The sequence below is a fragment of the Macrotis lagotis genome, chromosome 3, assembly GCF_037893015.1.
Source record: "Macrotis lagotis isolate mMagLag1 chromosome 3, bilby.v1.9.chrom.fasta, whole genome shotgun sequence".
In the NCBI taxonomy this organism is placed as follows: domain Eukaryota; kingdom Metazoa; phylum Chordata; class Mammalia; order Peramelemorphia; family Peramelidae; genus Macrotis; species Macrotis lagotis.
The window spans coordinates 275151938-275177145 of record NC_133660.1 but is presented as its reverse complement, the minus strand read 5'-3'; the positions used below and the strand labels follow the sequence as shown (position 1 = coordinate 275177145).

The following is a 25208-nucleotide window of genomic DNA, read 5'->3' as shown; positions in this document are numbered from 1 at the left end:
AGGAGTGGCCTTTAGTAGCCTAGAAGGTGGTTGGGGCCAGACTAGGAAGGAACTGTAAAGACAAATGAGGGAGGGCTTAGATCCGTCCAGGATTCCCTGAGCTGACCTAGCCCAATGGACCTTTAGGGCCCACTGAGCAGAAATGAGGAGGAAGATCAATGAGGCTCTTAAAAATAGGGCTGAGAAGGGGCAGGGGGAAGGATGAAAATTAGAACTAGGATGACTAGTGGAAAAGAGAGAGTGGGCTCTATAGGCCTGATATTGTGGGAAGCACAAGCTCTCATTAGTCCTGTTTTACAGTTGAGGAAACTGAGGCAGGCTGAGATGAAGAGAATGGACCAAAGTCACACAGTCCGGACGTGTCTGAGACTGAATTGAACAAAGATTTTCCTGATTCCAGGCCCCCTTGGTGGGAAGCCTGGCCATCCTGGAAGACCACTTCACAGCTCTGGGCTTTACGCCTGGCCCCGTTCTCTGACTGAAGCTCTTCCCCAACCTCTGTTTAAGGGGGGCGCCACAGCCAGTCGGAGCTTCCCGAACTTCCCCCAAATGCCTGTCCATCTGCAGTGCCCTCCCCCCCCCATCCCCATCCCGGATCCTTAGCTTCCTTTTATGGGTTTGCTGTTGGGTCTTATTCAGTTGTGTCCGACGTCGTGACCCCTTTGGGGATTTTCTTGGAAAAGATACTGGAGTGGTTTGCCATTTCCTTTCATTTTACAGAGGAGGAAACTGAGGCAAGCTGAAGTGACTTGCCTAGGGTCACCCATCTAGGAAGTGTCTGAGGCTGGATTTCAAGTCATGCCGTCTTCAAGCCTCCAGGCCCAGAGATCTATCCACTGCAGCGCCCCCTAGCCGCCCCTTGGCCTTCCCAATCCGAATGGAAGTTCTTGGGAGACAAGGACTGGCTTTCCCTAGGCTTGTACCTCTGGCTGCAGATCCCCTGGCACAGAGGGCAGGGGGCTGATGGGACTGTGTTCTGAAGGAAGGTCTGGCAGCGGCCCGGGGCGGCTGGAGAGCCTTCGGGGGCTGAGATGGGCCCGGAGCCCCCGAGGCCGGAAGCGAGGCCGCGGCGCCTGCGGGCGGGGCCGCGCACAGAGTTACTTTGTATCCACCCGGGAGCTACCTTGTGGCCGTGTTTCTCTCTAGGCTCCGCCCCCTCCTCGCCGCCCCGCCCCCTCCCCCCTCCCGGCCGCTCGGACTTCCCCGGGCCTGGTACTGAGGGCGGCCTGTGTGGAATGAATGAAGGAACGAACGAACGAATGAATCTCGAGATGACACCATGAGCCTCAGGGGCTCGGGAGCAGCAGCAGCAGCAGGAGGGAGCCGCGGAAGGCTTGGGGGTGGGGGGTGGCAGAGTCGATGCGACCCAGAGGCGAGCCATCTCCTCTCCCCGGCCAGATCTTGGCGTCCCCCCCTTCTCCCTCCCCCCACCCCCCGCCTGCCGGGTCCGAAGCCTGGTTTCCTCCTCTTTGTCAGCGGTGAGCAGAGCCAGTCTCCGGGACTCACAAGAAACACCCAATCAGTGCGGGCCCGCCCGCCCCCCTTCGCCAGCGGCCTCTCCGAGGGGCCCGGCCCCCCAGCAGCTCCCTTCAGCAACCGCCTCCCTCCGCTCCGCACCCGCTGGTCCTGTCTCTCAGGCGCTCGCTCTCTCTCTGTCTCCGTCTCCGTCTCTCTTTGTCTGTCTCTCTCTTTGTCTCTGTCTCTGAATCCCTCTCTCTCTCTCTCTCTCTCTCTCTCTCTCTCTCTCTCTTCTCTCTCTTTGTCTCTGTTTCTCTCATTCTCTGTGTCTCCTCTGTTTCTCTATCTCTGTCTCTCTCTGTCTCTGTCTCCCCCTCTCTGTCTCTCATTCTCATTCTGTCTCCCTCTCAGTCTCCCTCTCTGTTTCTCTGTCTCTCTCTCTCTCTCTCCTCTCCCTCTCTCTCTCTGTCTCTGTGTCTCTCTCCTCTCTCTCTAGCCGGCTCGCAGACTGACGTCACCTGCCCCTGAGCCGGCCGCGCTGATTGGCTGCGGGTGACGTCAGGGCCCTTTTTCTCTAGGCATGACCTCATCCTCCAAGCTCTCCCCCTCCCTCCCCATTCCCCCTCCCCCCGGGTCCCCCCTCCCCCCGCGGCCGCCGCAGTCCTGGTTCTCCGGAGCCAGAGCCGGAGCCCCGCAGCCCGGGTAAGGCGAGGCAGGCCCATCGGGGCCCGGTCTCCTCCGGCCGCTCGTCGGTCTGCGGGCACCCAGGGGTGCGGGGGGGAGGGGCGGCGCGTGGCTTGCGTGGGGGGGGGGGGCCGCGCCGGTGAGCGCCAGGCTGGCGGGGGGGGGTGCGCGGAGCGGAGCGGGGCCCGGGCGCTCCCGGCGGGGGTGCGGGGCGGGGCGGGGCGGGCTGCGCCCGGTTCTCCCTTTGACCTTGGCCGGCCCGGGCCGGCAGCGGCGGCGGCGGCTGAGGCTGATCGGCCCGGCCTGGCCCGCGGGCGGCGGCACGAGGTGAGTGCGAGCTGGTGGGGGGGGGGTACTGGGCCCCCGAGCGCCGACGGGCCCTTGGGGCGCACCTCCGGGCAGGTGAGCGGCTCGGCGGGGGCAGGGCGGGGCTCCAGGGGCAACCTCCCCCCCTGCTGCGGGGTCGGAGGAGGAGGCCAGAGGGGCAGCGGGGCCGGGACCGAGCAGCGGCAGCGCCGACCCCCATCCCCCCCCCCCCCCCCCCAGCGGCGACAGCTGTATTTGTGGAGAGAAGGGAGCACACCTTTGTGTGTGCCGAGCCCCCTCCCCAGCCACCCACCTCGGGGAGCCGGACAGAGTCACGGACCGGGAGGAGGTGCCCTCAGCCTTCCTTCTCCCCGTATCTGTCTCCTTCCATGATGGGGGGAGGGAGGGAGGGCGCAACATCTCCCTCCTTGAGTCCTCACACAGTCGCCCTTGGCCTTGGTGCCTAGAGGGGCTGCCCCAGGGAGAGCCGCTTGGGGCCACCCTGGGAAGGAGTATGGGGAAATGGAGATGTCCATCTGACCCTACAGCCTGCATCCCTAAGGCCGGGCCTGCTGGGCTAGGAGCATTGGGGGCGGGGGGCTGCTGGCCGCCAGACTGTGGGCGATCGGGGGGAGTGGACAGGCCGGACTGCACCCATCACAGTCGGCCTTCCCTAGAGGTGCTCCCAGCCTGGACTGGATCCATCTGCTTTGCCAGGTTTGGAAGCAGGGCCAGTGTGGACCCCTCCCCACCACACTTTAGGAGATGGGCTCTGCAGATTGGAGGCCACAAGCTCCTTGTAGGCCTACCTGGCCCATGTAGGAGGGGAGGAGAAAGGAAACTGCAGACCACCTCCCCTCCTCTCCTCTCCCTTCCCTCCTCTCCTCTCTCTTCTCCTCCCCTCCCCTGCTCACCCCACCCCTTCTCCATGGCAGACCCCATCCTTATCAGGCCTTCCTTTGCTGCAGTTCACAGGGGTCCCCCTCTCTTAAGTGGCAGCTCCTCCTGAGACTGAGCTTCTCCCAACTCCAGGGTGCAGCCATAGGGAGAGCTGGGAGTGGGTGCCCCCCCCTCCTCTTTGCAGTAGCAGACCAGAGAAGGGGAGAGAGCACCACTCCTTTGCCCACCCCCACCCCCCCACCTCCCATCCTTCCTCCAGAAGGGGATGATTCTAGGTTCTGCTGGGCTAGGCCCCTGGAAGCTAAGGGAGCCCATGCTAGAGACCTGGGACACCAGGCCCTAGAGCTCCATGCAGGTTGGTGGTCACTGACCTGAGGTGTTCAGTAAACACTCAAATTGTGGCTGGTAGCAGCAGTGTTGGCGGCTGCAGCCTGGGCTGCATGGTCCCCCTCCTTCCCAGAATTCTTAGGGATAATATGGGTAAGGTAGGAGAAATCTCAACTGAGAAGAACCAGAGGAAGCCCAAGCAAATGCTGGTCCCTGACAGTCTACTGAGGGAGGCACCCTGCCTACACCTATGCGCAGAGAAGCTTTGGGCAGACTGGGGGCACCCTGGCACTGTGATCTTGGGGGGGTAGGCACAGTGGATTGAGTGAAGTGGGGAGGATGAAGGGTGGCATGGCCCAACCTCCCTCAGCAGGTGGATCCTAAAGGATCTGAGAAAGGAGGGAGGGAGGGAGCATCTGTAGTAGGCCTCAGCTCCGAGCTGAGCCAAGGCAGTGTCAGTAACTGCCTACTGTGTGCTGCAAAGACAAAACTGAAGCAGCCTGCCCTCCAAGGCCTTCTGGAGGGAAGCAGCTCATTCCTCAGACCCAGCCCCCCAGCAGCAGGAGCCAGCGGGAATAATGGACAGGCTGGCCCAGGGGCCACTGGGAGCCCCCCATCTGACATCTGGGAGTCCTGGGACCTTGGGCAAGCCACCTCACTTCTGCCCAGGTCCTCTGTGCACTCACTGTAAAATGGGCTTACTCAGACCATGAAGGTAACATTCTGATTCTTAACAAGAAAATGGGAATGACCATTTGCTGCCAGCTCCTGGAAAGACCAGGCTCCAACATCCTCCTCTTAGGCCTGGGAAATGGCCCCCATTCTCCTTCTGTAATGGGAGGTGCTGAGGGGGGATGTTCTGTATCCCCTTTGGAGGAGTAGAAGCCTAAGGGGTCCAGATTTAGGAAGGCGCCCCAGTGGAGTTTGCTTCTAGCACCTTCTCTGGCACCTGGAATCCTTTGAGCTAAAGAGCTGTTTTAACAGAGGTACCTTGCTCTTTCCCCCCTTCCCCCCAGAACCCCCATTCAGAAGGATTGTGGAAAGGGAGGGGCTGCCGTTCTAAAAGAGTGTAGGAAATCGTGTTGACAAGGGATTGCTCATCTCCCTGGACCCAGGCTTCTCCTGCACAAAGAGGGTTGGGGCAGACCTGAGAGATGCCTGACAAATCCTGGGGTGGGCAGCTTGGATGACCTACCCAGGAGGAAGGGCAGGTGGGCAGTACCTCTGAGGGCCAGGAAGATATCCTTTGGGTCTTTAGGACATTGTCAACAGTGGCAGAGATTGGCTGAATATGTTTTCTTTTTACTGAGCCTCAGTTTCCTCAATTTTAAAAGTGAAAAGGTTGTACAAGAGGTTTGAAGGGGGACACTTCTCCCCAAGCCTTGAGAACCAGATCAGTCTCTGCCTGTGCCAGTGACTGAATTCTGGTCTTCTAAGGATGGGTTGTAGAAATGAATGGGTTGGGGGGTGGGTGAGCGTAAGCACTAATAGTGTGTGTGGGGGTGATTCTATATTCGGACGGGTCCTTCCAAAAGACCTCAAGGCAGTTTCTAGCACTGCCCAAATTAGCCTGGGAATACCTTCCAAAGCAGCATTTTTCCTAAGTCTCTGAGGAGAGAAATAAGGCCATCCTGCTCTCATGAAGTTTACAGTTTTATGGAGGGAAAAATGATGTGTCCATAGGTCAAGAAATGGGAGGAAGCCGAAGGCCCTCAGGGCTGGATGCCTCTGAACCCCCAAATTTGCCTTCTGTGACTCAGTTCTGACTTCAGCCAAAAAGCACGGGCCTACCTACATTTCTCTCCCAAGCAGCCTTTTAGCTTTTCAAACTAAATGCGTCTTTGGAGGAGAAAGGCCTACCCTGCCTTGACTTCCTATACAAGAGTGAGGTCAGGGCCTAACAGGCGGGTCCTTCCTTTCCTTCCTTTTGTCCCCTTCTTCCTTCTGGGGGGGCTGGCCACTGCCCCACTCCTCACTATGACTTTGACTCCAGGATCCCAGACCTGCAAAGATGGGGGGCATTGTGGTTGTGGGGTCTCAAGTTGATGCTGGCTTGTCCACCCAGAGAGAGGGTGCTAGTGTGTACCTGCGGAGGTTGCTGGTGAGCCTTCAGCTGGCCTGCTGAGTTTGAAGGGGCTGTGCCACTTCCTGACTAGTTGGTCCCTGGTGAACCCTCCCATCCCCCTCCAGCTCTGACTGGTCTGTGCCTCTCTCCTTTGGTGTGCAGTGGAAGCAGACACCACACCGGGAGATGGACCAGTCTGATTTGGAGGACTTGCTAGAAAATATGGACATGCTTTCGTTGTTCATGGTGTAGGTAGGCATAGGATGTCTGCAAGGGCAGAATCTAGACTGAGGGGCGAGGAGGCAGCTGGAGGAGACTGCTGACCCAGTCATGGTTGTCCTCGGGCTTCTGGGGGAGACCCTGGGGTTGGGGTAATTCTTGGTCCCCCAACTTCCTTCTTCCCTGCTCCTAGACCTGTACTTGGGCCTCCAGGGCTGAGAGGTCCCCTCAGAGATACACTCAGGGCCACCCAGGGGAATCTCAGGGAGAAGGCCACAGACCTGGCTGAGCCTACCATAGCTGGGCCAGGAGGTTCTTACTCTCTCCTTTGGGAGAACTATATATGGTAGATCAGTCAGCCTTTTGGGGTTAGAGTGGGAAATGGGGAGAGTCCCCAACTTGTAACCCTGGCCAAGTCATTTCTCTCTGGGTCTTGTTGAAGTTGATCACTGGATTCTCTAAGATCTCTGCCAACTCTGATAGTCCCTCTTCAGCCCCTTGCGGGGCTGGCCCAATCAGGGAAGGCTTCTTGGAATAGGTAGGGCAGGGTTGGAGAAAAGGTTGGTTAGAGCTCTGATGGGAGGAGGAGACTATGCAGAGGAAGGAAGGAAGAAGGTAGAGGAACCTCCCCATCCCCCACCCTGAAAGCTGGAGAAGCAGGGCGGGGCTTGAGGTCTGACTGTGGCAGACCTTCAAGGCCATCCAGGTGCTAGGGGATAGCTTATTCGCTCCAGTGAGCCACCTTAGAGAAGAGCCTTCAAGAATGATGACCTTCTGGTCTCTGGCTGACTAAGGATTATTATTCCAGTTTTTCCAAGGAGAAAAGGGAGGTTTACAGTGGTTTAGCATCTGAACCTTATGACCGGTGTCAGAGCTGGGACTCAACTCTCCTGACTTCCTTCTGTTGCTCCAATGTGACTGTCCAGGATGGGTTGGGAGATGTTGGGGCAGGGAGTCAGTTTGGGAGAGTTGGCATTAGATAATGAAGTGATGAATGGTGGAAAGGACAGGCAGGGCATCTCCCATGCTGGTCATTTCCTCCCATGGTTCCCCTGAGCTCCCTTCCAGCCTCTGCTCAGGGACCTGGGACTCTCCATCCGTCACTCCCCTCTGTTCCCCAGATTACTTTGAACCAACTTTCCTTGTATCAGCTCTGTGACTTCACTGTCACCAGAAGCTCCCTCTGGCAATCCAGGTGATGGTGGTTTCACAGTCAAAGGCACCTCTAAAGCCCAACCCTGCTGCCCACCATTGTGGCCACTCTCTCCATCCGATCTACCAGGAGAATGGAAGCTTCTGGAGGTTAGGACATTGGAGTGAATTCAATGGCAGACTGAGGAGCCGGTCAGTGAGGGAGTCATGAAACATTCTTGAGCAGAAGAGACTGGATGAAACTTTAAAATTTGTCTCTTCTGAATTATTGGACCTCCTGCTACTGTCCTTCCCAGGTTCCTCTGTGGTGTAGCCTAGGTAGATAAATGGCTGTTGGTATGTCTCCTCCCCACCCCCTTATTTTAAGCACTATTGTAAGACTATAGAAAAGTCTCATGGGAGGGCAGCCCCTCCTGTCTGTATTCCTGTCACACTATGCCTCAGCTAGTTCCAGCCACCAGAGAGGACGCTTGAGGTCGGAAACTTGTCCTCACGGTGCTCTGGGCTTGTTGACCTCTTCCAGTGTCCAGACCTATGCTAAGCGCTAGCTATTGCCAGAGGAAAGGAAACCTACTCCTGCCCTCAGCATGCTGACTTAGAACATGCCAGCCAGAGATATAGAATTTCCCAGACTCTCTCAGATCTCTAGAGATGAAAGACAACCGACTCCTGACCTGGCCAATGAGGAAGGCCCTCCTATAGGAAAGGCTGCTCCATCTGGAGCCAGGGCTTTCCCAGGCAGGCGGCAACATGGACCAAGGTGCCAGTACAGTTAAGAGGTGCAAGCGCAGGTGTGAGGGGCCCCAGGCAGGCCCGAGTGACCAGTGGAGAGATCACTATCCTCAGTTGATCCTTAAGGGTTCTCAGCACCAACCATAGGAATCTGGGCTTGAGCAGGGGAGCCAGAGGGTCAGGACTGTCTGTGCTTTGGGATGGTCTACGTTTCAGTTATGAGGAGGAATAAAATGGAGGTCCTTAAGAGGGAGACCCACATGGAGGCTGCGTCAGTGGTCAGGCTGAGATTCAACATTGGTTGTTGGGGTGGGAACCAACTATGTGGGGGACAGGGGAGAGTTGGAAGGATGCGGGTGTCCTTGATCCCCAGGTGGAGAGCTTGGGGTGGGCTGAGACAGGCCTCCCTCTTGGAGCTGTCCAGCAGGAAGCTGGGGAGGGCTGAGGGGGTGATTTCTCTGAGCTGCTTTGGGGGCTGCCAGTGACCCCCCTCACTCCATCCTCCTGCAGCCCCACCCCTCTGTCACTAGGAGGCCTCCCATGCCTCTGTTGCTGGTACTTCTGCTGTTGCTATGGCAACCTCAGAGGTGCTAACTTGCTAATGAGTCCCCTTGGGCCACAAATAACAATAATATCCTGGTTAATAGGCCCCGAAAAGATTCCTTGGGACTAGGCTGGAGGGAAGGAGGGAGGCAGAGCCTGGCCAGGGAACATGCACTTAGTGGGCTGTGGGTGCCTTGGGCCTTCTCTTCTAAAGGCCCAAGCCCCAGGGGTCAGTTGGAATCAGGCTATATAGGGGTCACAAAGACAGAATTCGAATCCAAACTCTCTGTCTTCAGAGTCTACCAGTGACATAGACCAGGGAGAGCAGAGAGCCCAGAGGACCAGCTTCAAATGCTCACAGCGCCAGGGTCCCAAGGACTCCATGACCCACTGCCACCATCTTGGAGGTTTCGGGGACTGAAGCAGGTTCAAGAGCCAGAGGGACAGTCACTAGTCAGGTCCTAGTAAGAGGCTCTCAATTCAAATCTCAGTGGTGCTGACTCATCCGAAGTGCTTTGGGCATCTGCAGGAATCCAAGTAGCAGGGTGAGGATTCCTGTTCTCATTTTGTAGCTTCCGAAAAGGAACCAGGTCACTAAGACGATTGCCCTGCCCTCAAGGGGGCAATGCCCCACGCATGTAAAATCCAAGAAACTGGGGTAAGAGCCCAGAGGGGGAGCAGGGTAAAGGACTTTCCCCAGGCGGCCCAGACCAGACCTCGTGGAGAGGCCCAATCCTTATAGACTTTAAGGAAGGAAGGTCAGGATTCCCTGAGGCCCAGTGATTCAGGGAGCCAATACATCCCAGGGATGATGGGGATGGGCTTGGGAAACCAGATTGTTTCGGTGGATAGTATATAGAGAAGGAAGGCTGGGAAATAAACTTGGCAAGATCAGCAGGGGCAGGGGCAGCTAGGTGCTGCAGTGAATAGAACCCCAGCCCAGGAGTCAGGAGGACCTGAGTTCAAATCTGACCTCAGACACTTAGTAATTACTTCTGTGTGAACTTGGGCAAGCCACTTAACCCCATTGCCTTGCAAAGGAAAAAAACTATCAGTGGGAGCGAGATTGTAAGCGACTTTCCAGGCCGAAGTGAGGGATTTTCAGTTTTACCCAAGAAGCCATAGGGAGCTAGGGTAGGTATTTGAGCAGGAGTGTGAACTAATCTGAATCGGTGCAGTTTAAGACCATTTGGACAGCTGCATGTAAGATGTAGAGAGACTAATGAGGGAAGAGGGAATAGGTGTCTGACCTAGGATGAGGGCCAGGCAGCCAATTCGAGGTCGAGTGGATCCCCTGCCTGGTGCTTCTGAGGTCTAGTTCCTGGGGAGGGGGTCTTCTGGTTGGAGTTGTTGGGGTGGGCCCCGGGTTCCTGAAGGGGTTGAGGGCTAGATGTATTGATTTAGGAACCCCTGAAGTCCTGGGAACTGGTGAGAAGCAGCACCTCCTTGAGGGAGGCTGGGGGGAGAGAAGGTATTTGGGAGATAAGATGAATGAGGCAGGCTGTTTGAGGTGGGCGGGTTGTTTTGGTTTTTAAATTTTATTGCTTTTTATTTTCTTAGGAAGAGCTACTTTCTCCCCCTCCCCCCAACCCAGTCCCCTATTAGATGGTGAGCTTCTCCAGGGCAAGTTCTGATTCACAAGAGATGTTTAATAAATGTTTTCTGGTTGACTTACTTTTCCAGGGTCACCCAGCTAAGTTAGGTGGTGTTGAAGCTGCACTTTGAACTCAGGGCTCCTCAGATTCCAGTCTATACTCCATTGCCCTACTGGGGGCCGCCTCTGAACCTCACATCCTCCCAAAAATGAGATGATTAGGCAGAATGATCTCTGTGTAACCCTCTTATGCAGGTTTGGAGTCACTCTGGAGAGCAGGCCTGGACCCTAGAGGAGAATCCGTCCCCAGAACAGGCTGCCCAGTGGTAGTGAGCTCCCTGTCACTAGGGATGCTCTCACTAGCTTCAGTGGGCTCCTTGTCCTTGGCCAGGAATTTGATTCCAGGGGAGGGGTGAAGGGAGTGGCGCCCTCCCCTGCTCCCATCTGGAGGAGGAGGTCATCTTTTCCTTTGCATTGTATTTCAGTTCTTCCAAACTCACCACCCAGGTGTTGCAGCTCCATCTTTCGGCTTGGAGTTGAGAAAAATCCAGGTCAAGCCTTGCTTCAGATCCTGAGCAAATCTCTTTGCTTCATTGGGCCTCGGTTTCCTCATCTGAAAGATGGTGCTAAGAATAGCCCCTCCATCCTTCACTTGTTGGGAGATCTTAGGTGCTCAGAAATGGTGGGGGGAAATCTTCCTTTCAAGGCAATGTGGTCTAGTGGGTAGTGCCAACCTGGCTCTGGCCTGGTGTGGTTGGGTGTCCCTGGGCAAATGACTTTAAGGCACAGGAGAGTGAGTTTCCTGGGCTGGGCTGGGCTGGGCTTCTCCTCTTCTCCCTTTCCCCTCCGTTTCTTCTCCCCTGCTGCCCCCTACCATGCCTTAATGTTTTTCCTTTGACCCTGCCGGATGGATGTGCAGCTTCCCTTTTCTTACCAGACTTCTGAGGGCAATTGTTTGGTCTGGCTTGACCCTCCAGGCTTGGCCTGCCCCGACCCCTACCTGCTCCCATCATCATCTCAAGCAACCTGCCCCCTGCATTTGAAAGGGGTTTCTCCATCCTCTCAGTCACCCGGGGCACAAGAAGCGTCCATAGCTCCCAGTTGCCTCCAAGTTCAAGGACAAAAGCCCCCCCCCATCTGATTCCAACTGACCTTTTCTGGGCTGGTCATCTTGAGTGTACTCCTGTCTACCACAGGCATTGGGTGGCACAGTGTGGCATGATGGACTTAGAGTCAGAAGACTTGAATTCAAGTCTAGCCTCAGGCATGCAGTCACTTAAGCCCTTGCTTGCCTCAGTTTCCTCAACTGTAAAACATGAGGATCCAGGAAGATGCTTGTCACATGAAGTTGAATAGAGAGCTGGAGGCCCCTTCCAAGTCCCCTTGCCCCACTACCCTAGCTGGAGGTCTGCAGCCTCCTCCCTCTCACAGTGGGACCTTGGCACTCCCTCCCTGCTCTCAGTCCAAGCCCGGGCCAGCCTCTTTCCTCACCTCTCCCCTCAGCCCTGACTCTCTTAAGTTACCTTGACTCAGTTTATATTTTGTAGTGACCTTTCTGGATAATGACAGGGAAGGCCCTTGGGGGCAGGACCTCCATTTCTTTGCCAAATCACTTTCTTGACATCTTTCACATATGGGGGGGAGGAAGGAGGGGGAAGAGAAAGGAAGAGAATAAGAATAAGAAGGGCACATCCTCTCCCTCACCCCAGGTGGGTCCTCACCTCCCACCGGACCCTGGCTAGAGCTCCTGGGGGTGGGCTCCACCTGCCTTCTCCAATCTCTCCCCTCCTCCTCTTGCTCAACCTTGGGGGCTGACATCTCAGCGTTCCTACACTCATGCCCATTGTCTCTCTCCCCGGGGTTTGCAGCTATGATTATCCCCATTTTATCAATCAGGAAACTGAAGCAGAGAGTGCTGACCAGGTGGGCTTCATGTCTGTCCTCCAGGACTCGCCCCATCACTTTACAGATGAGGAAACTGAGGCTCGCGGGGCTCACTGAGGCCCAGGAGGGCACAGCCCAAGCAGCTTACTCTGGGGTCTCGGTCTCAGGGATCCAGCTCCCCTTGGTTTCCCTCTGTCTTGGCTCTCCCACCTAATCCTTGTGCCTAAAATCTTTTCCTTCCTTGGCTGGGGGGGGGGTGCAGCATGGTTGCCCCCCCCCCCCAGGAGTTTGGTTTGGCCGCCCTTCCCTTTCACTAGGACCTCAGGGAACTGGAGGGCCTGGGTCACAGAGAGACTGAAGGGAGAATTTGGATTTGTGATCCTGCTTGCAGGCTCACTATGGGGAGGGGGAGGGTCTCCTCTTTCTACTCAGCCTCAGTGGGGGCCCTGAGCTGTATTGTCCCCTTCTCATACTGTGTGTTTTGGGGAAAGGATTGAGAAAGAGAAAGCAAATTCAGGTGCAGGCTTGGCAGGAGGGTCTGGGCACCAGAGACAGCTAATTCTGTGACCCTCAAACACCCTGGGGTGGACTACATGGTGGGCACAGGCTCAGGGATGGATTTTTGGGCTCTCCATGATCCCCCAGTCCTGCTGAACTTTGGGGAAGAGGCCCCTGGATCAGCTTGGGGGTGCCCACTCCTGCTACTCCCTGGGCCCTCCCTGGCCCTCTGGGCTCAGGACTGAGGATTAGAGGCTTATGCTAATGCCCCAGCCTGGTCACCCTAGGAGGATTATGGAGGACATGAAGAGCAGACCAGAGAGGCACCTGGGGGGGGGGGGAGCCGGGCTGACCTTATTTCCTGCCTCTCCCTCCCAGGTTTATGAGTAAGAAGAGGGGAGACCTGCCGGTGGCCCTCCTGGGCCTCTGGTCATTGCCACTGTGGCATCAGCTTCTGGGCCCTGGTTCAGGGGAGCATCTCGTCAGAGGGGGGCAGGCCGTCGCAGCCCCCCCTCCCACCCTTCTCTCCTCTGCACCCCCAGGACCCCCGCAGCTCAGCGGGCTGCCCGACACTGACGACACCCTCTTGTCCCCCTCTGCAGGTCTGGCACCATGTGTGGGCACTCTGGTCTCTAGCCGCCCCTCGCCAACGCCCCGGTGGCAGCATGGCCGGGGACAGGCTCCCTCGGAAAGTCGTGGACGCCAAGAAGCTGGCGAGCCTCCTGCGCCGGGGAGCTGGGGGGCCCCTGGTCATCGATAGCCGCTCCTTCGTGGAGTACAATAGCGGTCACGTGCTCAGCTCCGTTAACATCTGCTGCTCCAAGCTGGTGAAGAGGAGGCTGCAGCAGGACAAGGTGTCCATCAGCGAGCTCATCCAGCCGGCGTCCAGGATGAAGGTGGGTGACCAGAGTGGGGGCTATGGCCCATGGGACGAGAGCTGGGAGGGCCCTGATTTGCCCCTTTAGTACAGGCGGGGAAACTGAGCCTGAGCACTGCCTCAGTGAGCTGACAGACGCAGAATCCACCCGGGGTTCTCCCCGTCCACCCAGGCACCCCAGCCCCAGCTCTGCCCTCCTTCCTGGGGCCTCCTGGTGGTGGGCTGATGAGAAAGGCCCATCCCCAGGCCTTAGTGCCATGGCCCGGGTGGCCAGGCTGGCTGGGCAGCTTAGGGCTCGCCCAGAAGGGGAGGTACCTGAGTGGGCAGGAATGGAATGGGGTCCCGAGAATTGCCTCGGAGCAAGGCGGGTCCAGGGCAAGGGCCTGGTTTCCACCCCGGCCACCCGCCATCCCCCAGCCTCCTGCCTTGCAATCTCCCTCCTTCCCTCCACCCACCAGCTGGGACCATCTGCCACCTCCCGCCTCCCCCCACCCCCGCCCCCCATGGTGGTGGGCTTTCATTGGCTGCCAGTGACCTCACCCTGCTTCGGGGAGGGGGCTGGTTCCCAAGTCAGAGCTCAGTCCTGTAGCAAACATTCTGCCTTAGGTCAGCCTTGGACTGGAGTGGGGGGGGCACCTCAGGCCCAGCCCTCTGCCAGCTTCTTCTACCTTCCCCTTAGCGTCCCCTTAGTGAGGTCTGCCAGGACCCAGGGCCCCAGTCGCTCAGTGGACACGGGAACCAGAGCTGGCCCGAGGCTGCCCAAGAGGCCCCCCCACTGACCTCCAGCAGCCTCCTGAGCTTGCCTCTGTCCAGTGAGAGCCAACTCTGCCCAATTCCTCTTCTAGGCTCCCCAAGGTTCTGGGGCCCAGGGCCCCATGTTTGGGGACCCCTGCCTTCAGGGTGTGGACAGTTGGAGGGGAAGGGGGAAGGTCAGACTCAAATCTGGCCCCGGGCCTCCTCCTCTCCAGGGCCTTGGCCTAGGTCTTTGGCCTAGGTCACACAGCTCCCATCCTGGACACCAGCTGGGGGGCCCCATATGGACATGGCTGTGTGTGTGTGGAGGAGGAGGGGGTAGGGGACCCCAGCCTTCTCCCTCTGGGGAGGGAGGCTGGAACCTCTCCTCCTCCCTCTGGGGCCACTTTCTCTGCTGGGGGCGCCCTGACAGCAGCTCCTCCCCCATGCCCCCCCCAGGTGGAGACCGAGGAAAGGCGGGACGTGGTGGTGTATGACCAGAGCACCAGGGATGCCAGCGTCCTGGCCGCCGACAGCTTCCTCTCCATCCTGCTCAGCAAACTGGATGGCTGCTTCCACAGCGTCTCCATCCTCACAGGTAGGAGGGAGGGTGCAGGGCACCACACTGTGCCAGACCCTGAAGTGGGGCCTGGTTGTGGGGGAGGACCTGGCAGGGGACTTGAGCCCTTTCGTCCAAATCTCCTTTGTGATACCTTTCTAGGTGAGGAGGCTGAGGCCAGAGCCCAGGGCCAGGGAGGCTGGGAGGTCCCAGAGAGAGGAGGCTCAGGACTCTGGGCCTCACCCTCCCATTTCAGGGGAGACCTAACCTAGCCCTAACAGTCCCCCAAAGCAGGCTGGATAAAGAGATTCCCCATTTTACAGATGAGAGAGCAGAGGCCCAGAGAGGCGTTCTGAGAGGAGGTGGGGCGAAGTTGGGGTGGAGCTGCCCTGAACCTTGCCCTCCCCAACGGGTTGGGGACAGCAATAACAAGGCTTTTAAAGCGGGGAGGGGCAAAAGAGGCTCCTGGGTACCAGGAGACCAGAGTCTTAAGGATTGGCCCTCAGCTGGACTGGCCCTTGGCCAGTCTGGTCCCCCCAAGCCAAGGCTTCTGACTTGGGGATCAAAGATAGTCTGGAAGGAGCTCTTGTTCTAGTTGCCAGCCCCCTGGGGGGTCCCCCAGCCTCTGAGGAGGGTGTCCCAGCTCTGCCTTAGACTGAGGCCTGCATGGCTGGCAGCAAGTGGGGAGGGGCAGACGGAGGGGAATCGGGTCCCAACTCCTCAGGACATCATAATCCCAGCCAGATGGCTGTCAGTAAGCTCCAAGAGCTTGGCAGTTGTTCCTTTGTTCACCCACATTTATTAGGCACCCACTGTGTACACAGCTTCAGCACCATTTGGATCCTTCTGCCTCAGGGCCATTTGAGGTGGGGGGGTGGAAGGGAGGAAGTGGGGGCATCTGCCTTGTGCCAGAGCCCAAGTCTTCTCCCTGGGGAACTAAAGGCCACCTAGCCAAGGCCATGGATGCCACCGCCACTGCCACCTCCTCACACCACTTCCCACCACTTGGTATAAGTAGCCCCAGCAGGCTGTGGGAGCGGCCCACCGATGTGTCTGCCATCCCGGGCATTGTCCTGGGGTGATGGGATCCTCCTGGCCCTAGGAAGGGTAGTCTGCAGGCTTGGCTTGGTGCCAGATCCAGAGCCCCTGGGAAGGGAGGGGAGAGGCACTGGGCCCTGGACTCCTGCCCATGTATTCCCAGCACCACCCAGAGACTGGGAGAGGAGGTAGAAGGGTCATGGGCCTACCTGGCTTGGCCCCAAGAGGCTGCCAGGCCTGGAATCAGGGAGATTCTCAGCTGCAGGACCACATTTCACCTGTCTGCCTCAGTTTCCTCATCTGTAAACTGGGAAGAAGGATGCTCCCTCCCCTGCCCCAGGGTAGAAGAATCTCCTGAAATTTGTAAATGCTCCTTGGCCCAGAATCTCATCGGGGCCAGGAAATGGCATCTTTGCCCTTCCTTTCCCTGTCCCCACCTTCCATCAAGTGCTCCAAGTCAGCGATTCCCAGCCAGTTGCCCCCTCTTAATGCTCACAAACACAAACACACACACACACACACACACACACACACACTCACAGAAACACACACACACAGAAACACACACACACAGAAACACACACACTCACAGACAGCAGTCACTCACTATACCCCTCCTTGTTCTGAAGGAAAAAATTGAACAGTTTGACTAAACAGGGAGAGAGAAGGAGAGCAGCCAGCCAGGGAAGGGAGTGAGCTCCCCATCACAGGAGGCTTAGTGTCAGAGGAGGAAGAGACCCCGCGGAGGCTCAGGCAGTCACAGATGGCGGTAGAGCCTCGAAGGATGGATAGAAAGGGGATGACTCTGGGAAGACGGGGGTCTTCTGTGTCAGAGCTGCCCTCTCTCAGTATGTTACAAGTGTCTTCATCCCTCCTCCCCGTCCTCTCCCCTTCCTCCTCCCCATTATTGGGCTGCCACAACCGGCGGTCTTCAGGCAAGATGAAAAGTCTGGGATTTGGGAGCCACTTGAGTCTTTGTTCAAACTAAAGACTGACCCTTGGAGTCTTGTGACCCCCTCCCCCCTGACTGTGCCCAGGAAATCCCGGGGCTGCTGCCAGTTGCTCCAGGTCTCTGGAGCCCTTGATTTCACTTCAGAACTGAAGGTGACGCTGGCCTCAGCCTCCTCACCTGGGGAGGTTGGGACACCCTGTCCAGCCGCCAACAAGTGTATCCTCCATTTGGTCTCTGTCATCTGAGGGAGTTGGGTGCCCTCTCCCCAAGGGACAAGTGGGAGAGCAGAGCTCCTACCAGGGGCAGGGGCAGGGAAACAGACCCCTGGGGCTCCCCAGGCTTGGTGGCCACCCTTGGGCCATGCCGGGCCCTCCCTCCACTTTGGATTCAAGAGGCCCAGTGGAGCTTCGGTCTGTGCTTACAGTCAGCCTTTCACTTTGGTGGGCCCGGTGGAGGTGTTTGGAGGGAGTCCTGGCCACCGTGCCCTAGGGTCCCCAGCTCCCTGACCTTGGACCCCTTGGACAAGATACCATCCAGGTCATTGAACCAGTTGTTGATGAATGTGTTCAGGGGTGTGGGCCAAGAGTAGGGCCCCATGGCAGGAGACCCCCTAGGGTGCTGTTGACCAGCTTGTGGCCTCCCTTTGAATCCACTGACTGTGAGTGTTTATGAAGTGCCTGCTGTGTACAGGCACTGGGAGCTCCCATCTGAGGGGGAAGAGGGAAGACCCTGAAGAAAGTAGGCTCAGGGAAGAGGCTTGAAGGAAGCTGGGACTAGTCCAGAAATAGGGTGGGGGGCAGGCGGGAGCCCAACTCCAGTTCCCCAGACTCAGATCAGCTGTGGGCTGGATGGGGGCCCCACCGGGCACAGGGCCTGGCCTGGAGTCGGGAAGACCATCCTTGGTGCATCATTTCCCAGCTGTGTGACCCTGGATGAGTCACCTCACCCTGAGCACCTCAGTCTCCTCATCTGTCAAATGAGCTGGAGAAGGGCATGACAGCCCACTCCAGAAAACCCCCACTGGGCTCACGGGCATTCCTGGGCACAGTAAGGCATGGTTCCTGACCCCCAATCTCCGGGGGGAGCCTTTCCAAGAGGGGCCCCCAGGAGATTTGCCCTGGGCCTCCCAACAGCCAAGGCCAGGAAAGGAGGTTCTGTCCCTTTAAGCTGGCCTGGGGTCCCAGGACCATGGGAGGCCCTGCTGCATGTCTGGACGCTGAATAAGGAATGTGGGGCCTCATGCCTGACCCCTTAGCGAGGCGGGCTCCCAGAGGTCACTGGGGCTGGTCTGCGCGTGCTTCTGGTCATCCTAGCCACCCAGTCCATGCCGGGGGAGCCCTGGGGCCATGCCGACCCCCCAACCAGAGCCCACCCATGTGCCAGAGTGGGGCGGACAGGAGCCACGAGGCGGGGGTGGGGCACGTTGCCCACAGGGGAGGGGCAATGAGACTGGAGCCACTTCCCAGACTGTAACCCCAGCCCGTGGCCCCCAGGCGGGGCTTCTACCAGCACGGCACATGAGCAGGGAGGGGGACAACGCGGGGGCTCCAGCGGAGGTGGCTCGGGGGAAGGGTCCTGACCTGCATAACATCCCGCTGTGGTCAGCGGCCAGCAGCTGCCAGCGTGCCACACCTCTCTTTACTTAGCCCGCAGCCAGAGTTCCCAGGCGTGGGGGGGCTCACTCACTCACACAGGCGCATACCCCATAACACACACAGAGAACACATGTCATACACAACACATCACACACCACAACACACATACACCACATATACACACATCACATACCACTCCACATTACACACCACACACACACACACACACACACACACACACCCCTTCTTCCTGGTCCCCAGAGAGCAGCAGGCTGGGCCAGGGGCAGAAGAGCCTGAGGACAGTCCAGGTCTCAGGTTGGCAGAGGGGAGTCAAGGCAGGCTTCATGGGGAAGGGGGCAGGGGAGCCAGGCCCCCGAGCTCAGCTCCCAGCTGGCTGAGGTTGGGGACACTGGAGGTAGAAGTGATGCAGCCCTGAATTTCAGGCTGCCCGAGTTTGGACTTGATTTTGTAGACAGGATAGAGTCACTGCTGGCGTGTCGCCAGGGTTGGGAGGAGTCTGTGATCAGACCAGGCTACAGCTGAAGTCCCCAGGGCCCCCGGGGATCCTGGGCTCACCTCAAGCATGAAGAGGGGGCATTGTCCTGCGACCCTCACAATGCCCACGGGTCGGGGGAAGCCCCCAGGAGGAGAGGATCTGGCCCTGGGCCTTCAGTCCTCTGTGCCTGCCCCATCCCTGATGGACACCCCATCCCTTGGGCTTGTCAAGGTTGGGGGCCCACTTCTGCTGCAGACCTCTAGGAAGGGAGATGCCCATCTGGCTCACTGCCCCTACTTTGGCCCTGGAATCTGAGCCCAAGTCAACTTTTCTTAGGGAACTAGCAGTGGGGTCTCCCTGGGTCTTGGGCCAGAATGGCTGAGGTCCCACCCAAGCAGGCTCTGAGGAAGGGACTTCCTTCATGGTTTCGCCACAGATCTCCAAGCCCAGGCCTTGGGAATCTAAACTATTTCCTCTTCCTCCTCCTTCCTTCCCAGTGTACTGCCCTACACTGCAGACTGAGATCATCATGTCAGCCCCCCCCCCCCCAGATGCTTCATCTGCTGGGACCATCCCAACTAACACTCACCCCTGCCCTGCCCTTTGGGAAGCTGGTGAGAAGGTGAGCTTATTGTTTGCTCTGCCAGCCTTCCTGTCTCTGTTGGGGCAACACCATCCTGCCAGTCATCCAGCCTGGCAACCTTAGAGTCATCCTTACCCCTCCCTCCCCCTTCCTTTCTCATCTAGTGCCCAATCTCAGTCTGCCAGCCTCAGCATCAGGCTCTCCTGTCCACCACTGCCCTGGGCCCAGCCTTACCCTCCCAAACTCTGGGGCTGGGATGGCTCAACTACCATTCCTCACCTCCGAAGGCCTGCCCCCCCTCAGCTGCCGGAGTCAGCTTCCCCCAAGCTGATTCTGAGGGTGGGAATCTCCCCTTTGCCTTGAGGACCAGAATTCCCAACCTGAGGTCTATCAATTGATCTGTTTAAATTTTCAATTAATTTTCAGTAAACAACAATCTCTTCTTTCCCTCTCCTCCTCCCTAGAGAAAGAACGAAAGAAACTCTTGTTTCTCTTGCCTGTCATCCATGTCCAGAAGCGTGTGTCCCTTCATGCCCTTTGACCCCCCCCCATGACCCTGCTGTTAACCTTCTCATGCTTGGCCAATGTGCCTTGTCTTCCCAGCCTAGGTGACCCTCTTGCTCCTGCCCTGTCCCTTGGCATCCTCCCATCCGAGTCTTCCTGGCCTCTCAGAAACCATGTCCTTCATCACTTCTTGGGGCCTAGTACTCGGCTGGCTGGCCGCCAGTGGGTCAGCAGCTCCCAGTGCCCGGCCCTTTGCCACGCCGGCAGAACTGCCAGTCATACTTTGTGTACACGAGACCCTGGGTTTTCTTTGGAGTTTTGAGTATTTTATGTTGTACATTCAGGGACTGATGACTGTCTGAGAGGTCTGGGACCCCTAAGCAGCCCCACTCTGAGGTCAGACCAAGGCCTTCCCCCAGCATTCAAGCCCCCCCATTTGTTCCAGCTCCCTTTCCTGCTTTCTTCCCTGTTTTCCAGAGATCCTAGCAAATGAGGCTCTGGAGGACTCAGAAAGTCCTAGGTTAGGAGCCTTCCTCAGAGACCCCTCTTGGAGCCTCCAGTCCCTGGACCAAGGGATGGTGACTCATCAGCATGACATCACACCTCTTTAGGGGTGCTGTGAGGCTTCGGGGGACAGGCAGAGGGCACACCCTTGCTCACAGGCCCTGAGGAGAGGGAGCCCGAGTTGGGTCCAACTTTGTGTCTCCCGCCTTGTACCCTTGTCACCTCCCAACACACATGAGCCCATCCACACATAAAGACTTACATCTATACACACACACATACACCCCAACTTCTGACTTTGAATCTGCCATCCTGCACAGGCCCTGACAGGGTAGACATGTCTCCCCAATGTTCACTGGGCCTGACAAAGGCCACAAAGAGAGAAGTGTCCCCTGGACTTCTAGTGCAAGGCTTCTCCCCAGGAACGTGCTATCTACAGGCTTGGAAAGGACTCGCCAAGTGGCCCCCGTGCTCCTTGCCTGGCCACAGCAGGCATGTCCTTCCTTGGAGTCTGGGTGGTGTGCCCTCAGCTGGCTCCCAGGGTTAGATGTGGGGGTGGGATAACCGGGCAACCTGTGCCGCCAGTGATGTCATCCCCTAGGGGCACCCAACACTCACAGCTTGGCAAAGGCCCTTGAATGGGGAGGGAAAGCCAGGATGGATCGAGGGAGTCCTTGTGGGGAGCAAGGGAGAATAGGGGTTCCCCCTATTGCCTTTTCCTAGGGATGGCTGGGGCCAGGGTGTCACCAGCCCCAGGGCAACAGCAGCAGTGAGCCATGCCTTCTGCAGCCCTGGCCATCCAAGCAGCTGGGACTTCCTCTTTGTTGGGCGTCGCTTCTTGCGTGCTGGGGCCCCCTAATTAGCCAGGCTGGGATGTGGGCAGGGTGGGGACCCTATAAAGCCAAGCTGGAACAAGCCCTGGAGGGGGGCAGGGGGAGCCTACTGCCAGACTAGCTGGAGGTTCTGGGTTGGCATCGCCTATGTGCCACCCCCATTAACCACCTGGCCCTTCCATCCACAGGAGGCTTTGCCGCCTTCTCTTCCTGCTTCCCTGGCCTCTGCGAGGGGAAACCAGCCGCCAGTCTGCCCATGAGCCTCTCCCAGCCCTGCCTGCCTGTGGCCAGTGTTGCTCTGACCCGCATCCTCCCTCACCTTTACCTGGGCTCCCAGAAGGATGTCCTTAACCAGGTAGGGATGGGCCCCTCTTGGGGAGCAGGGTGGGGTGGTCTAGAAAATGCTGTCCACCTAGTTATTGCCCTGAGGGGCTAGGTGCTGTGAGCCCCATTTTAGAGGGGAGGAACTGAGGCATGGTGATTTGCCAGATTCCAGATGCCCAGTATTCCACCCACTGTGCCACTCACTGGCAGAGGTTAAGTAGGATGGTGTGGGGCCCCCATGAGACACAGGCAGGGTTTCTGGAAGGATTCCATAAGGCCCACCTCCAACCCAGCTGCTGGTTCCCTTCTCCAGGGCAGCCCGCTGCCTCGGGGCTAGGGGGGCGCGATTAAGGGCAGGTGGTCCTGGGTTCCTTCCAGTTACATCCAACTCACTCTGCCTTCCTATATGGCTCTGGTCAAGTCCCTATCCTTCTGAGAGACTCAGTTTTCTCATCTGTAAGAGACCCGTGTTAGGTGTTCTGCTGGTGTTGCTGGGGTCCCCAGAGGGGCCCTCCACCTGAACTTTGCCTGTGCAGGATCTCATGACCCGAAATGGAATAAGCTACGTCCTTAACGCCAGTAACTCCTGCCCAAAGCCGGACTTCATCTGTGAGAGTCGCTTCATGCGCATCCCTGTGAATGACAGTTACTGCGAAAAGCTGCTGCCTTGGCTGGACAAGTCCATAGAGTTCATAGGTGAGGGAGTGTGGGGAGGCCAGGCAGCCTGGGGACCAAGGCAGGCCTGGGGGCCAGGACGGTGGGGAGGTCTGGGGATCCTGGGGAGGCCCAGGGGCCAGGGCAGTGGGGAGGTCTGGGGGCCCAGGCCGGGACAGTGGTGAAGAAGGGAGCTCTGGGCCTTCCTGGTGGCAGTGCCACCCCTGATGGCCACCCTCCCCCCCCACCGTCCCCAGACAAGGCAAAGCTGTCCAGCTCCCAAGTGATAGTGCACTGCCTGGCTGGCATCTCCCGCTCGGCCACCATCGCTATCGCCTACATCATGAAGACCATGGGCATGTCCTCAGACGACGCCTACAGGTGACCCCACTTGGGCGGACCCGGGCTGATGGGGGTTGCGGGCAGTGCCCCAGGACCACGAAGGGCTAAGGTCCTGTCCCGGCCCCAACCCTAATTTTTAGGACATCCGCTCTGGTTAGCATCTGGGCTCTGCCCTTTTGTGGGCCCTGGGTGGCTCACCAGAGTTTCCCATTCCCGGGCAGGCCCCAGGCCCCGGGGAAGTCTGGGGGTATGCAGGCTCCCGGGGGGGGGGGCAGGGGAAGCCCTGGCCAACCCTGCCTGGCCCTTGCAGGTTTGTGAAGGACCGCCGCCCATCTATCTCGCCCAACTTCAACTTCCTGGGTCAGCTGCTCGAGTACGAGCGCAGCCTGAAGCTCCTAAAGGCCCTGAAGGCCGAGGGTGAGCCCCTGGCGCCGGACTCAGCCGAGCCCCTGCCCTCCCCTGCCCAGCCACTGCCATTGCCACCACCATCTACCTCAGAGCCCAGCGGGGAAGGCAGTGAGCCAGCAGCCCCCACCAAGCCCCTGTGTGCCAGCGCCCTCCAGCAGGGCCTCCGAGGGCTCCATCTGTCCTCCGAGAGGATCCAGGACACCAACCGGCTCAAGCGCTCCTTCTCCTTGGACATCAAGTCAGCTTACGCCCCCAGCAGGCAGCCTGAGGCCCCAGGACCCCCTGACCCTGGTGAGGCTCCCAAGCTCTGCAAGCTAGACAGCCCCTCTGGAACATCCCCCAGCCCTGAGAGTCCTGACCGGCCCGGGACTGGGGCTGATCTGCCCCCGGAGGCCAAGCCTCGGCCGAGGAGGAAGCACAGGCACCCGGCCACGTCCCCGGGTCACAGCCTCAGTCTGAACTTTGGCGCGACCCCCAAATCGGGGCTGGCGTCCGGTGGAGGCGAGGATGGCCGGCTCGGCCTCTCCGTCCACGGCCTGCCCGGCCCTGGCCCAGGAGGCTGGGCCCTGCCCCTGGACTCCCCTGGGACACCCTCCCCCGAGGGGCCTTGGTACTTGAACCCAGAGGGTGCAGGGGGTGGCGGGGGGCCCCCTGCCCTCTTCCCGCCGGCAGCCTCCTTCGGCCGGCCGGGCCTTCAGGGCGGTGGCGGCCCGGATCTGAGACGGAGGGACAAGCCCCGAGCAGAGCCCCGGGACAGCAGGCATAGCTGGCATGAGGACCCCGGGTCTGAGAAGGCTTTTAAGCGGAGGAGCTGCCAGATGGAGTTTGAGGAGGGCATGGTGGAGGGCCGGGCCAGGGAGGACCTCGGGAACATCGGCAAGCAAGCTAGCTTCTCAGGAAGCATGGAGATCATTGAGGTGTCCTGACAGCTGCGGGTGGGTGGGCTGGGGGGGAGGGGAGGGGGTATTTATAAGACAGGCGGGCTGTGCCCGGAGCACCCCGCTGGGCCTCCGTTCCCGCTGGTGGCCGCCCAGGCCGTGGGGGCCAGCGGGGCCAAGGATGACGGCCCCGGGAAGGCCCAGGCCGCCGGGCCCCTAGAGGCAGGGGCCCAGATTTTTTATTTATTGAAGCTGTTCATTCTGGCAATGACTCGCCACTCACGGGGCCTTCTGCACGCTCTGTTTTTACTGTACGGTATTTAAATTGAAACACACGTTTCTAAGCAATACAAGGCCGCCACCCGGTTCCCTTTGGTAGCACCCTGGGGGCAGGAGGCACAGGGGCCCAGACCCCAACCCCCCCAGACCCACCGAGGCTGCTTTCATGCACTTTTTACATAAGAAAAAAGAAAAATGAAAAAAAAATCTTTGCCACAAACTGAGCCGCGGAACCTCCCGCCCCCCCCCCCCATTCCTGCTCCCCCTCCCCACATCCTCTTGGCTTCTTTTCTTTTCTTCCTTCCTCCTTTTTTTTTTCAGTCAGGCTCTAGTAAGAGACAGGCCCACGATTGAACTGAATTGAGGTCCTTGGAGACCCAAGGGCAGCAGGAAAGACATGGGGGTGATGGTGGTCCCTGGTTGGGCACAGGGATAAGAAGGCAGTGGGGTTGGGGATCAGGCCCTAGAATAGGTGGCAGGCTGGCAAAGGGTGTGGGGTGGATTTGAGTCACTCCTGAGCCCCGGGGGGCCTTCTTGCTAGAAGCCGTGTGTGTGGTTGTGTTGTGTGTGTGTGTGTGTGTGTGTGTGTGTGTGTGTGTGTGTGTGTGTGTGGTGGGGTGGAGACGTGGGGGGAGGGTGGTGGTGTGTTTGTGTCTGTGGATGGGTGTATGTGGTGTGTGAGTGAAGGTGGAGCTGGGGGGCCTCTGCCTGTTCTGCTCTGTTCTCATCCACCCCCACCCCCCCCCAGCCAGCCCAGTGGCCTTTAGGAAGGACTGATCTCAGGTTTACAGTTGGGGGGAGGGGGGCAGCTATGGCTGGCCTGTCATGGCCCTTGATGCACTGGCTGGACTCCTCATCCCCCACCTTCTGGGCTGTGCCACCCTAGCTTCCTCCCTCCGTCCTGGACCCTCCCCCTGCCTCTACCCAAAAGCCTCTGGCTGGAACCAAGTCTGCTCCCCCCCCCCCAGATTCCTGGGCCCTTCCTCTCCAGCCCTCCCCTGCTCTGGCCTCTGCCCCCCCCCAAATCTCAGCCCATTGGAAGGACCTGGAGGATGGCCTTTTCCCTCTCTCAGACCTCAGTTTCCTCATTTCTAAAAGGAGTAGATTGGCCTTCATCCCTAAAGGCCTATTAGGAGTTGGAGGCCTCAGTGGGCCGGGAAAGGAGATGGGAACCCTCTCGCCATGGTGGGCCCTTCCAAGGAAACCCAGCCTCTTCCAGCTCTTGCCTCCATTTCTTGTTATTTTTTTCACCCACTCCAAAGTGATCTCATATGTCTCTGCTTCCTGA

The 25208-nt window shown here is 58.5% G+C and overlaps 1 protein-coding gene across 3 annotated transcripts; it reads left to right on the top strand.

Moving 5' to 3' along the window:
- Positions 1-1505: 1505 nt before the first annotated feature.
- Positions 1506-23689, top strand: DUSP8 (dual specificity phosphatase 8). Of its 3 annotated transcripts, none has more exons than XM_074230783.1 (7): positions 1506-2160; positions 12965-13258; positions 14431-14569; positions 21224-21390; positions 21896-22055; positions 22271-22394; positions 22666-23689. In XM_074230783.1, exons 2-7 carry the CDS (start codon positions 13028-13030, stop codon positions 23687-23689), a joined length of 1845 nt encoding a protein of 614 aa, XP_074086884.1. In that variant the 5' UTR covers positions 1506-2160; positions 12965-13027. The 3 variants fall into 3 exon arrangements, with proteins under 3 accessions (XP_074086884.1, XP_074086883.1, XP_074086882.1); XM_074230782.1 differs by lacking the exon at positions 1506-2160 and adding an exon at positions 2391-2469; XM_074230781.1 differs by lacking the exon at positions 1506-2160 and adding an exon at positions 3089-10649.
- Positions 23690-25208: the final 1519 nt, after the last annotated feature.

Coding starts and splice junctions, on each gene's coding strand:
- DUSP8 (XM_074230783.1), top strand. CDS start 13,028: ATGGCCGGGGACAGGCTCCCTCGGAAAGTCGTGGACGCCAAGAAGCTG. Junction 21,391..21,895: donor AGAAGGATGTCCTTAACCAG/GTAGGGATGGGC, acceptor TTGCCTGTGCAG/GATCTCATGACCCGAAATGG. Junction 22,395..22,665: donor TCCTCAGACGACGCCTACAG/GTGACCCCACTT, acceptor TGGCCCTTGCAG/GTTTGTGAAGGACCGCCGCC.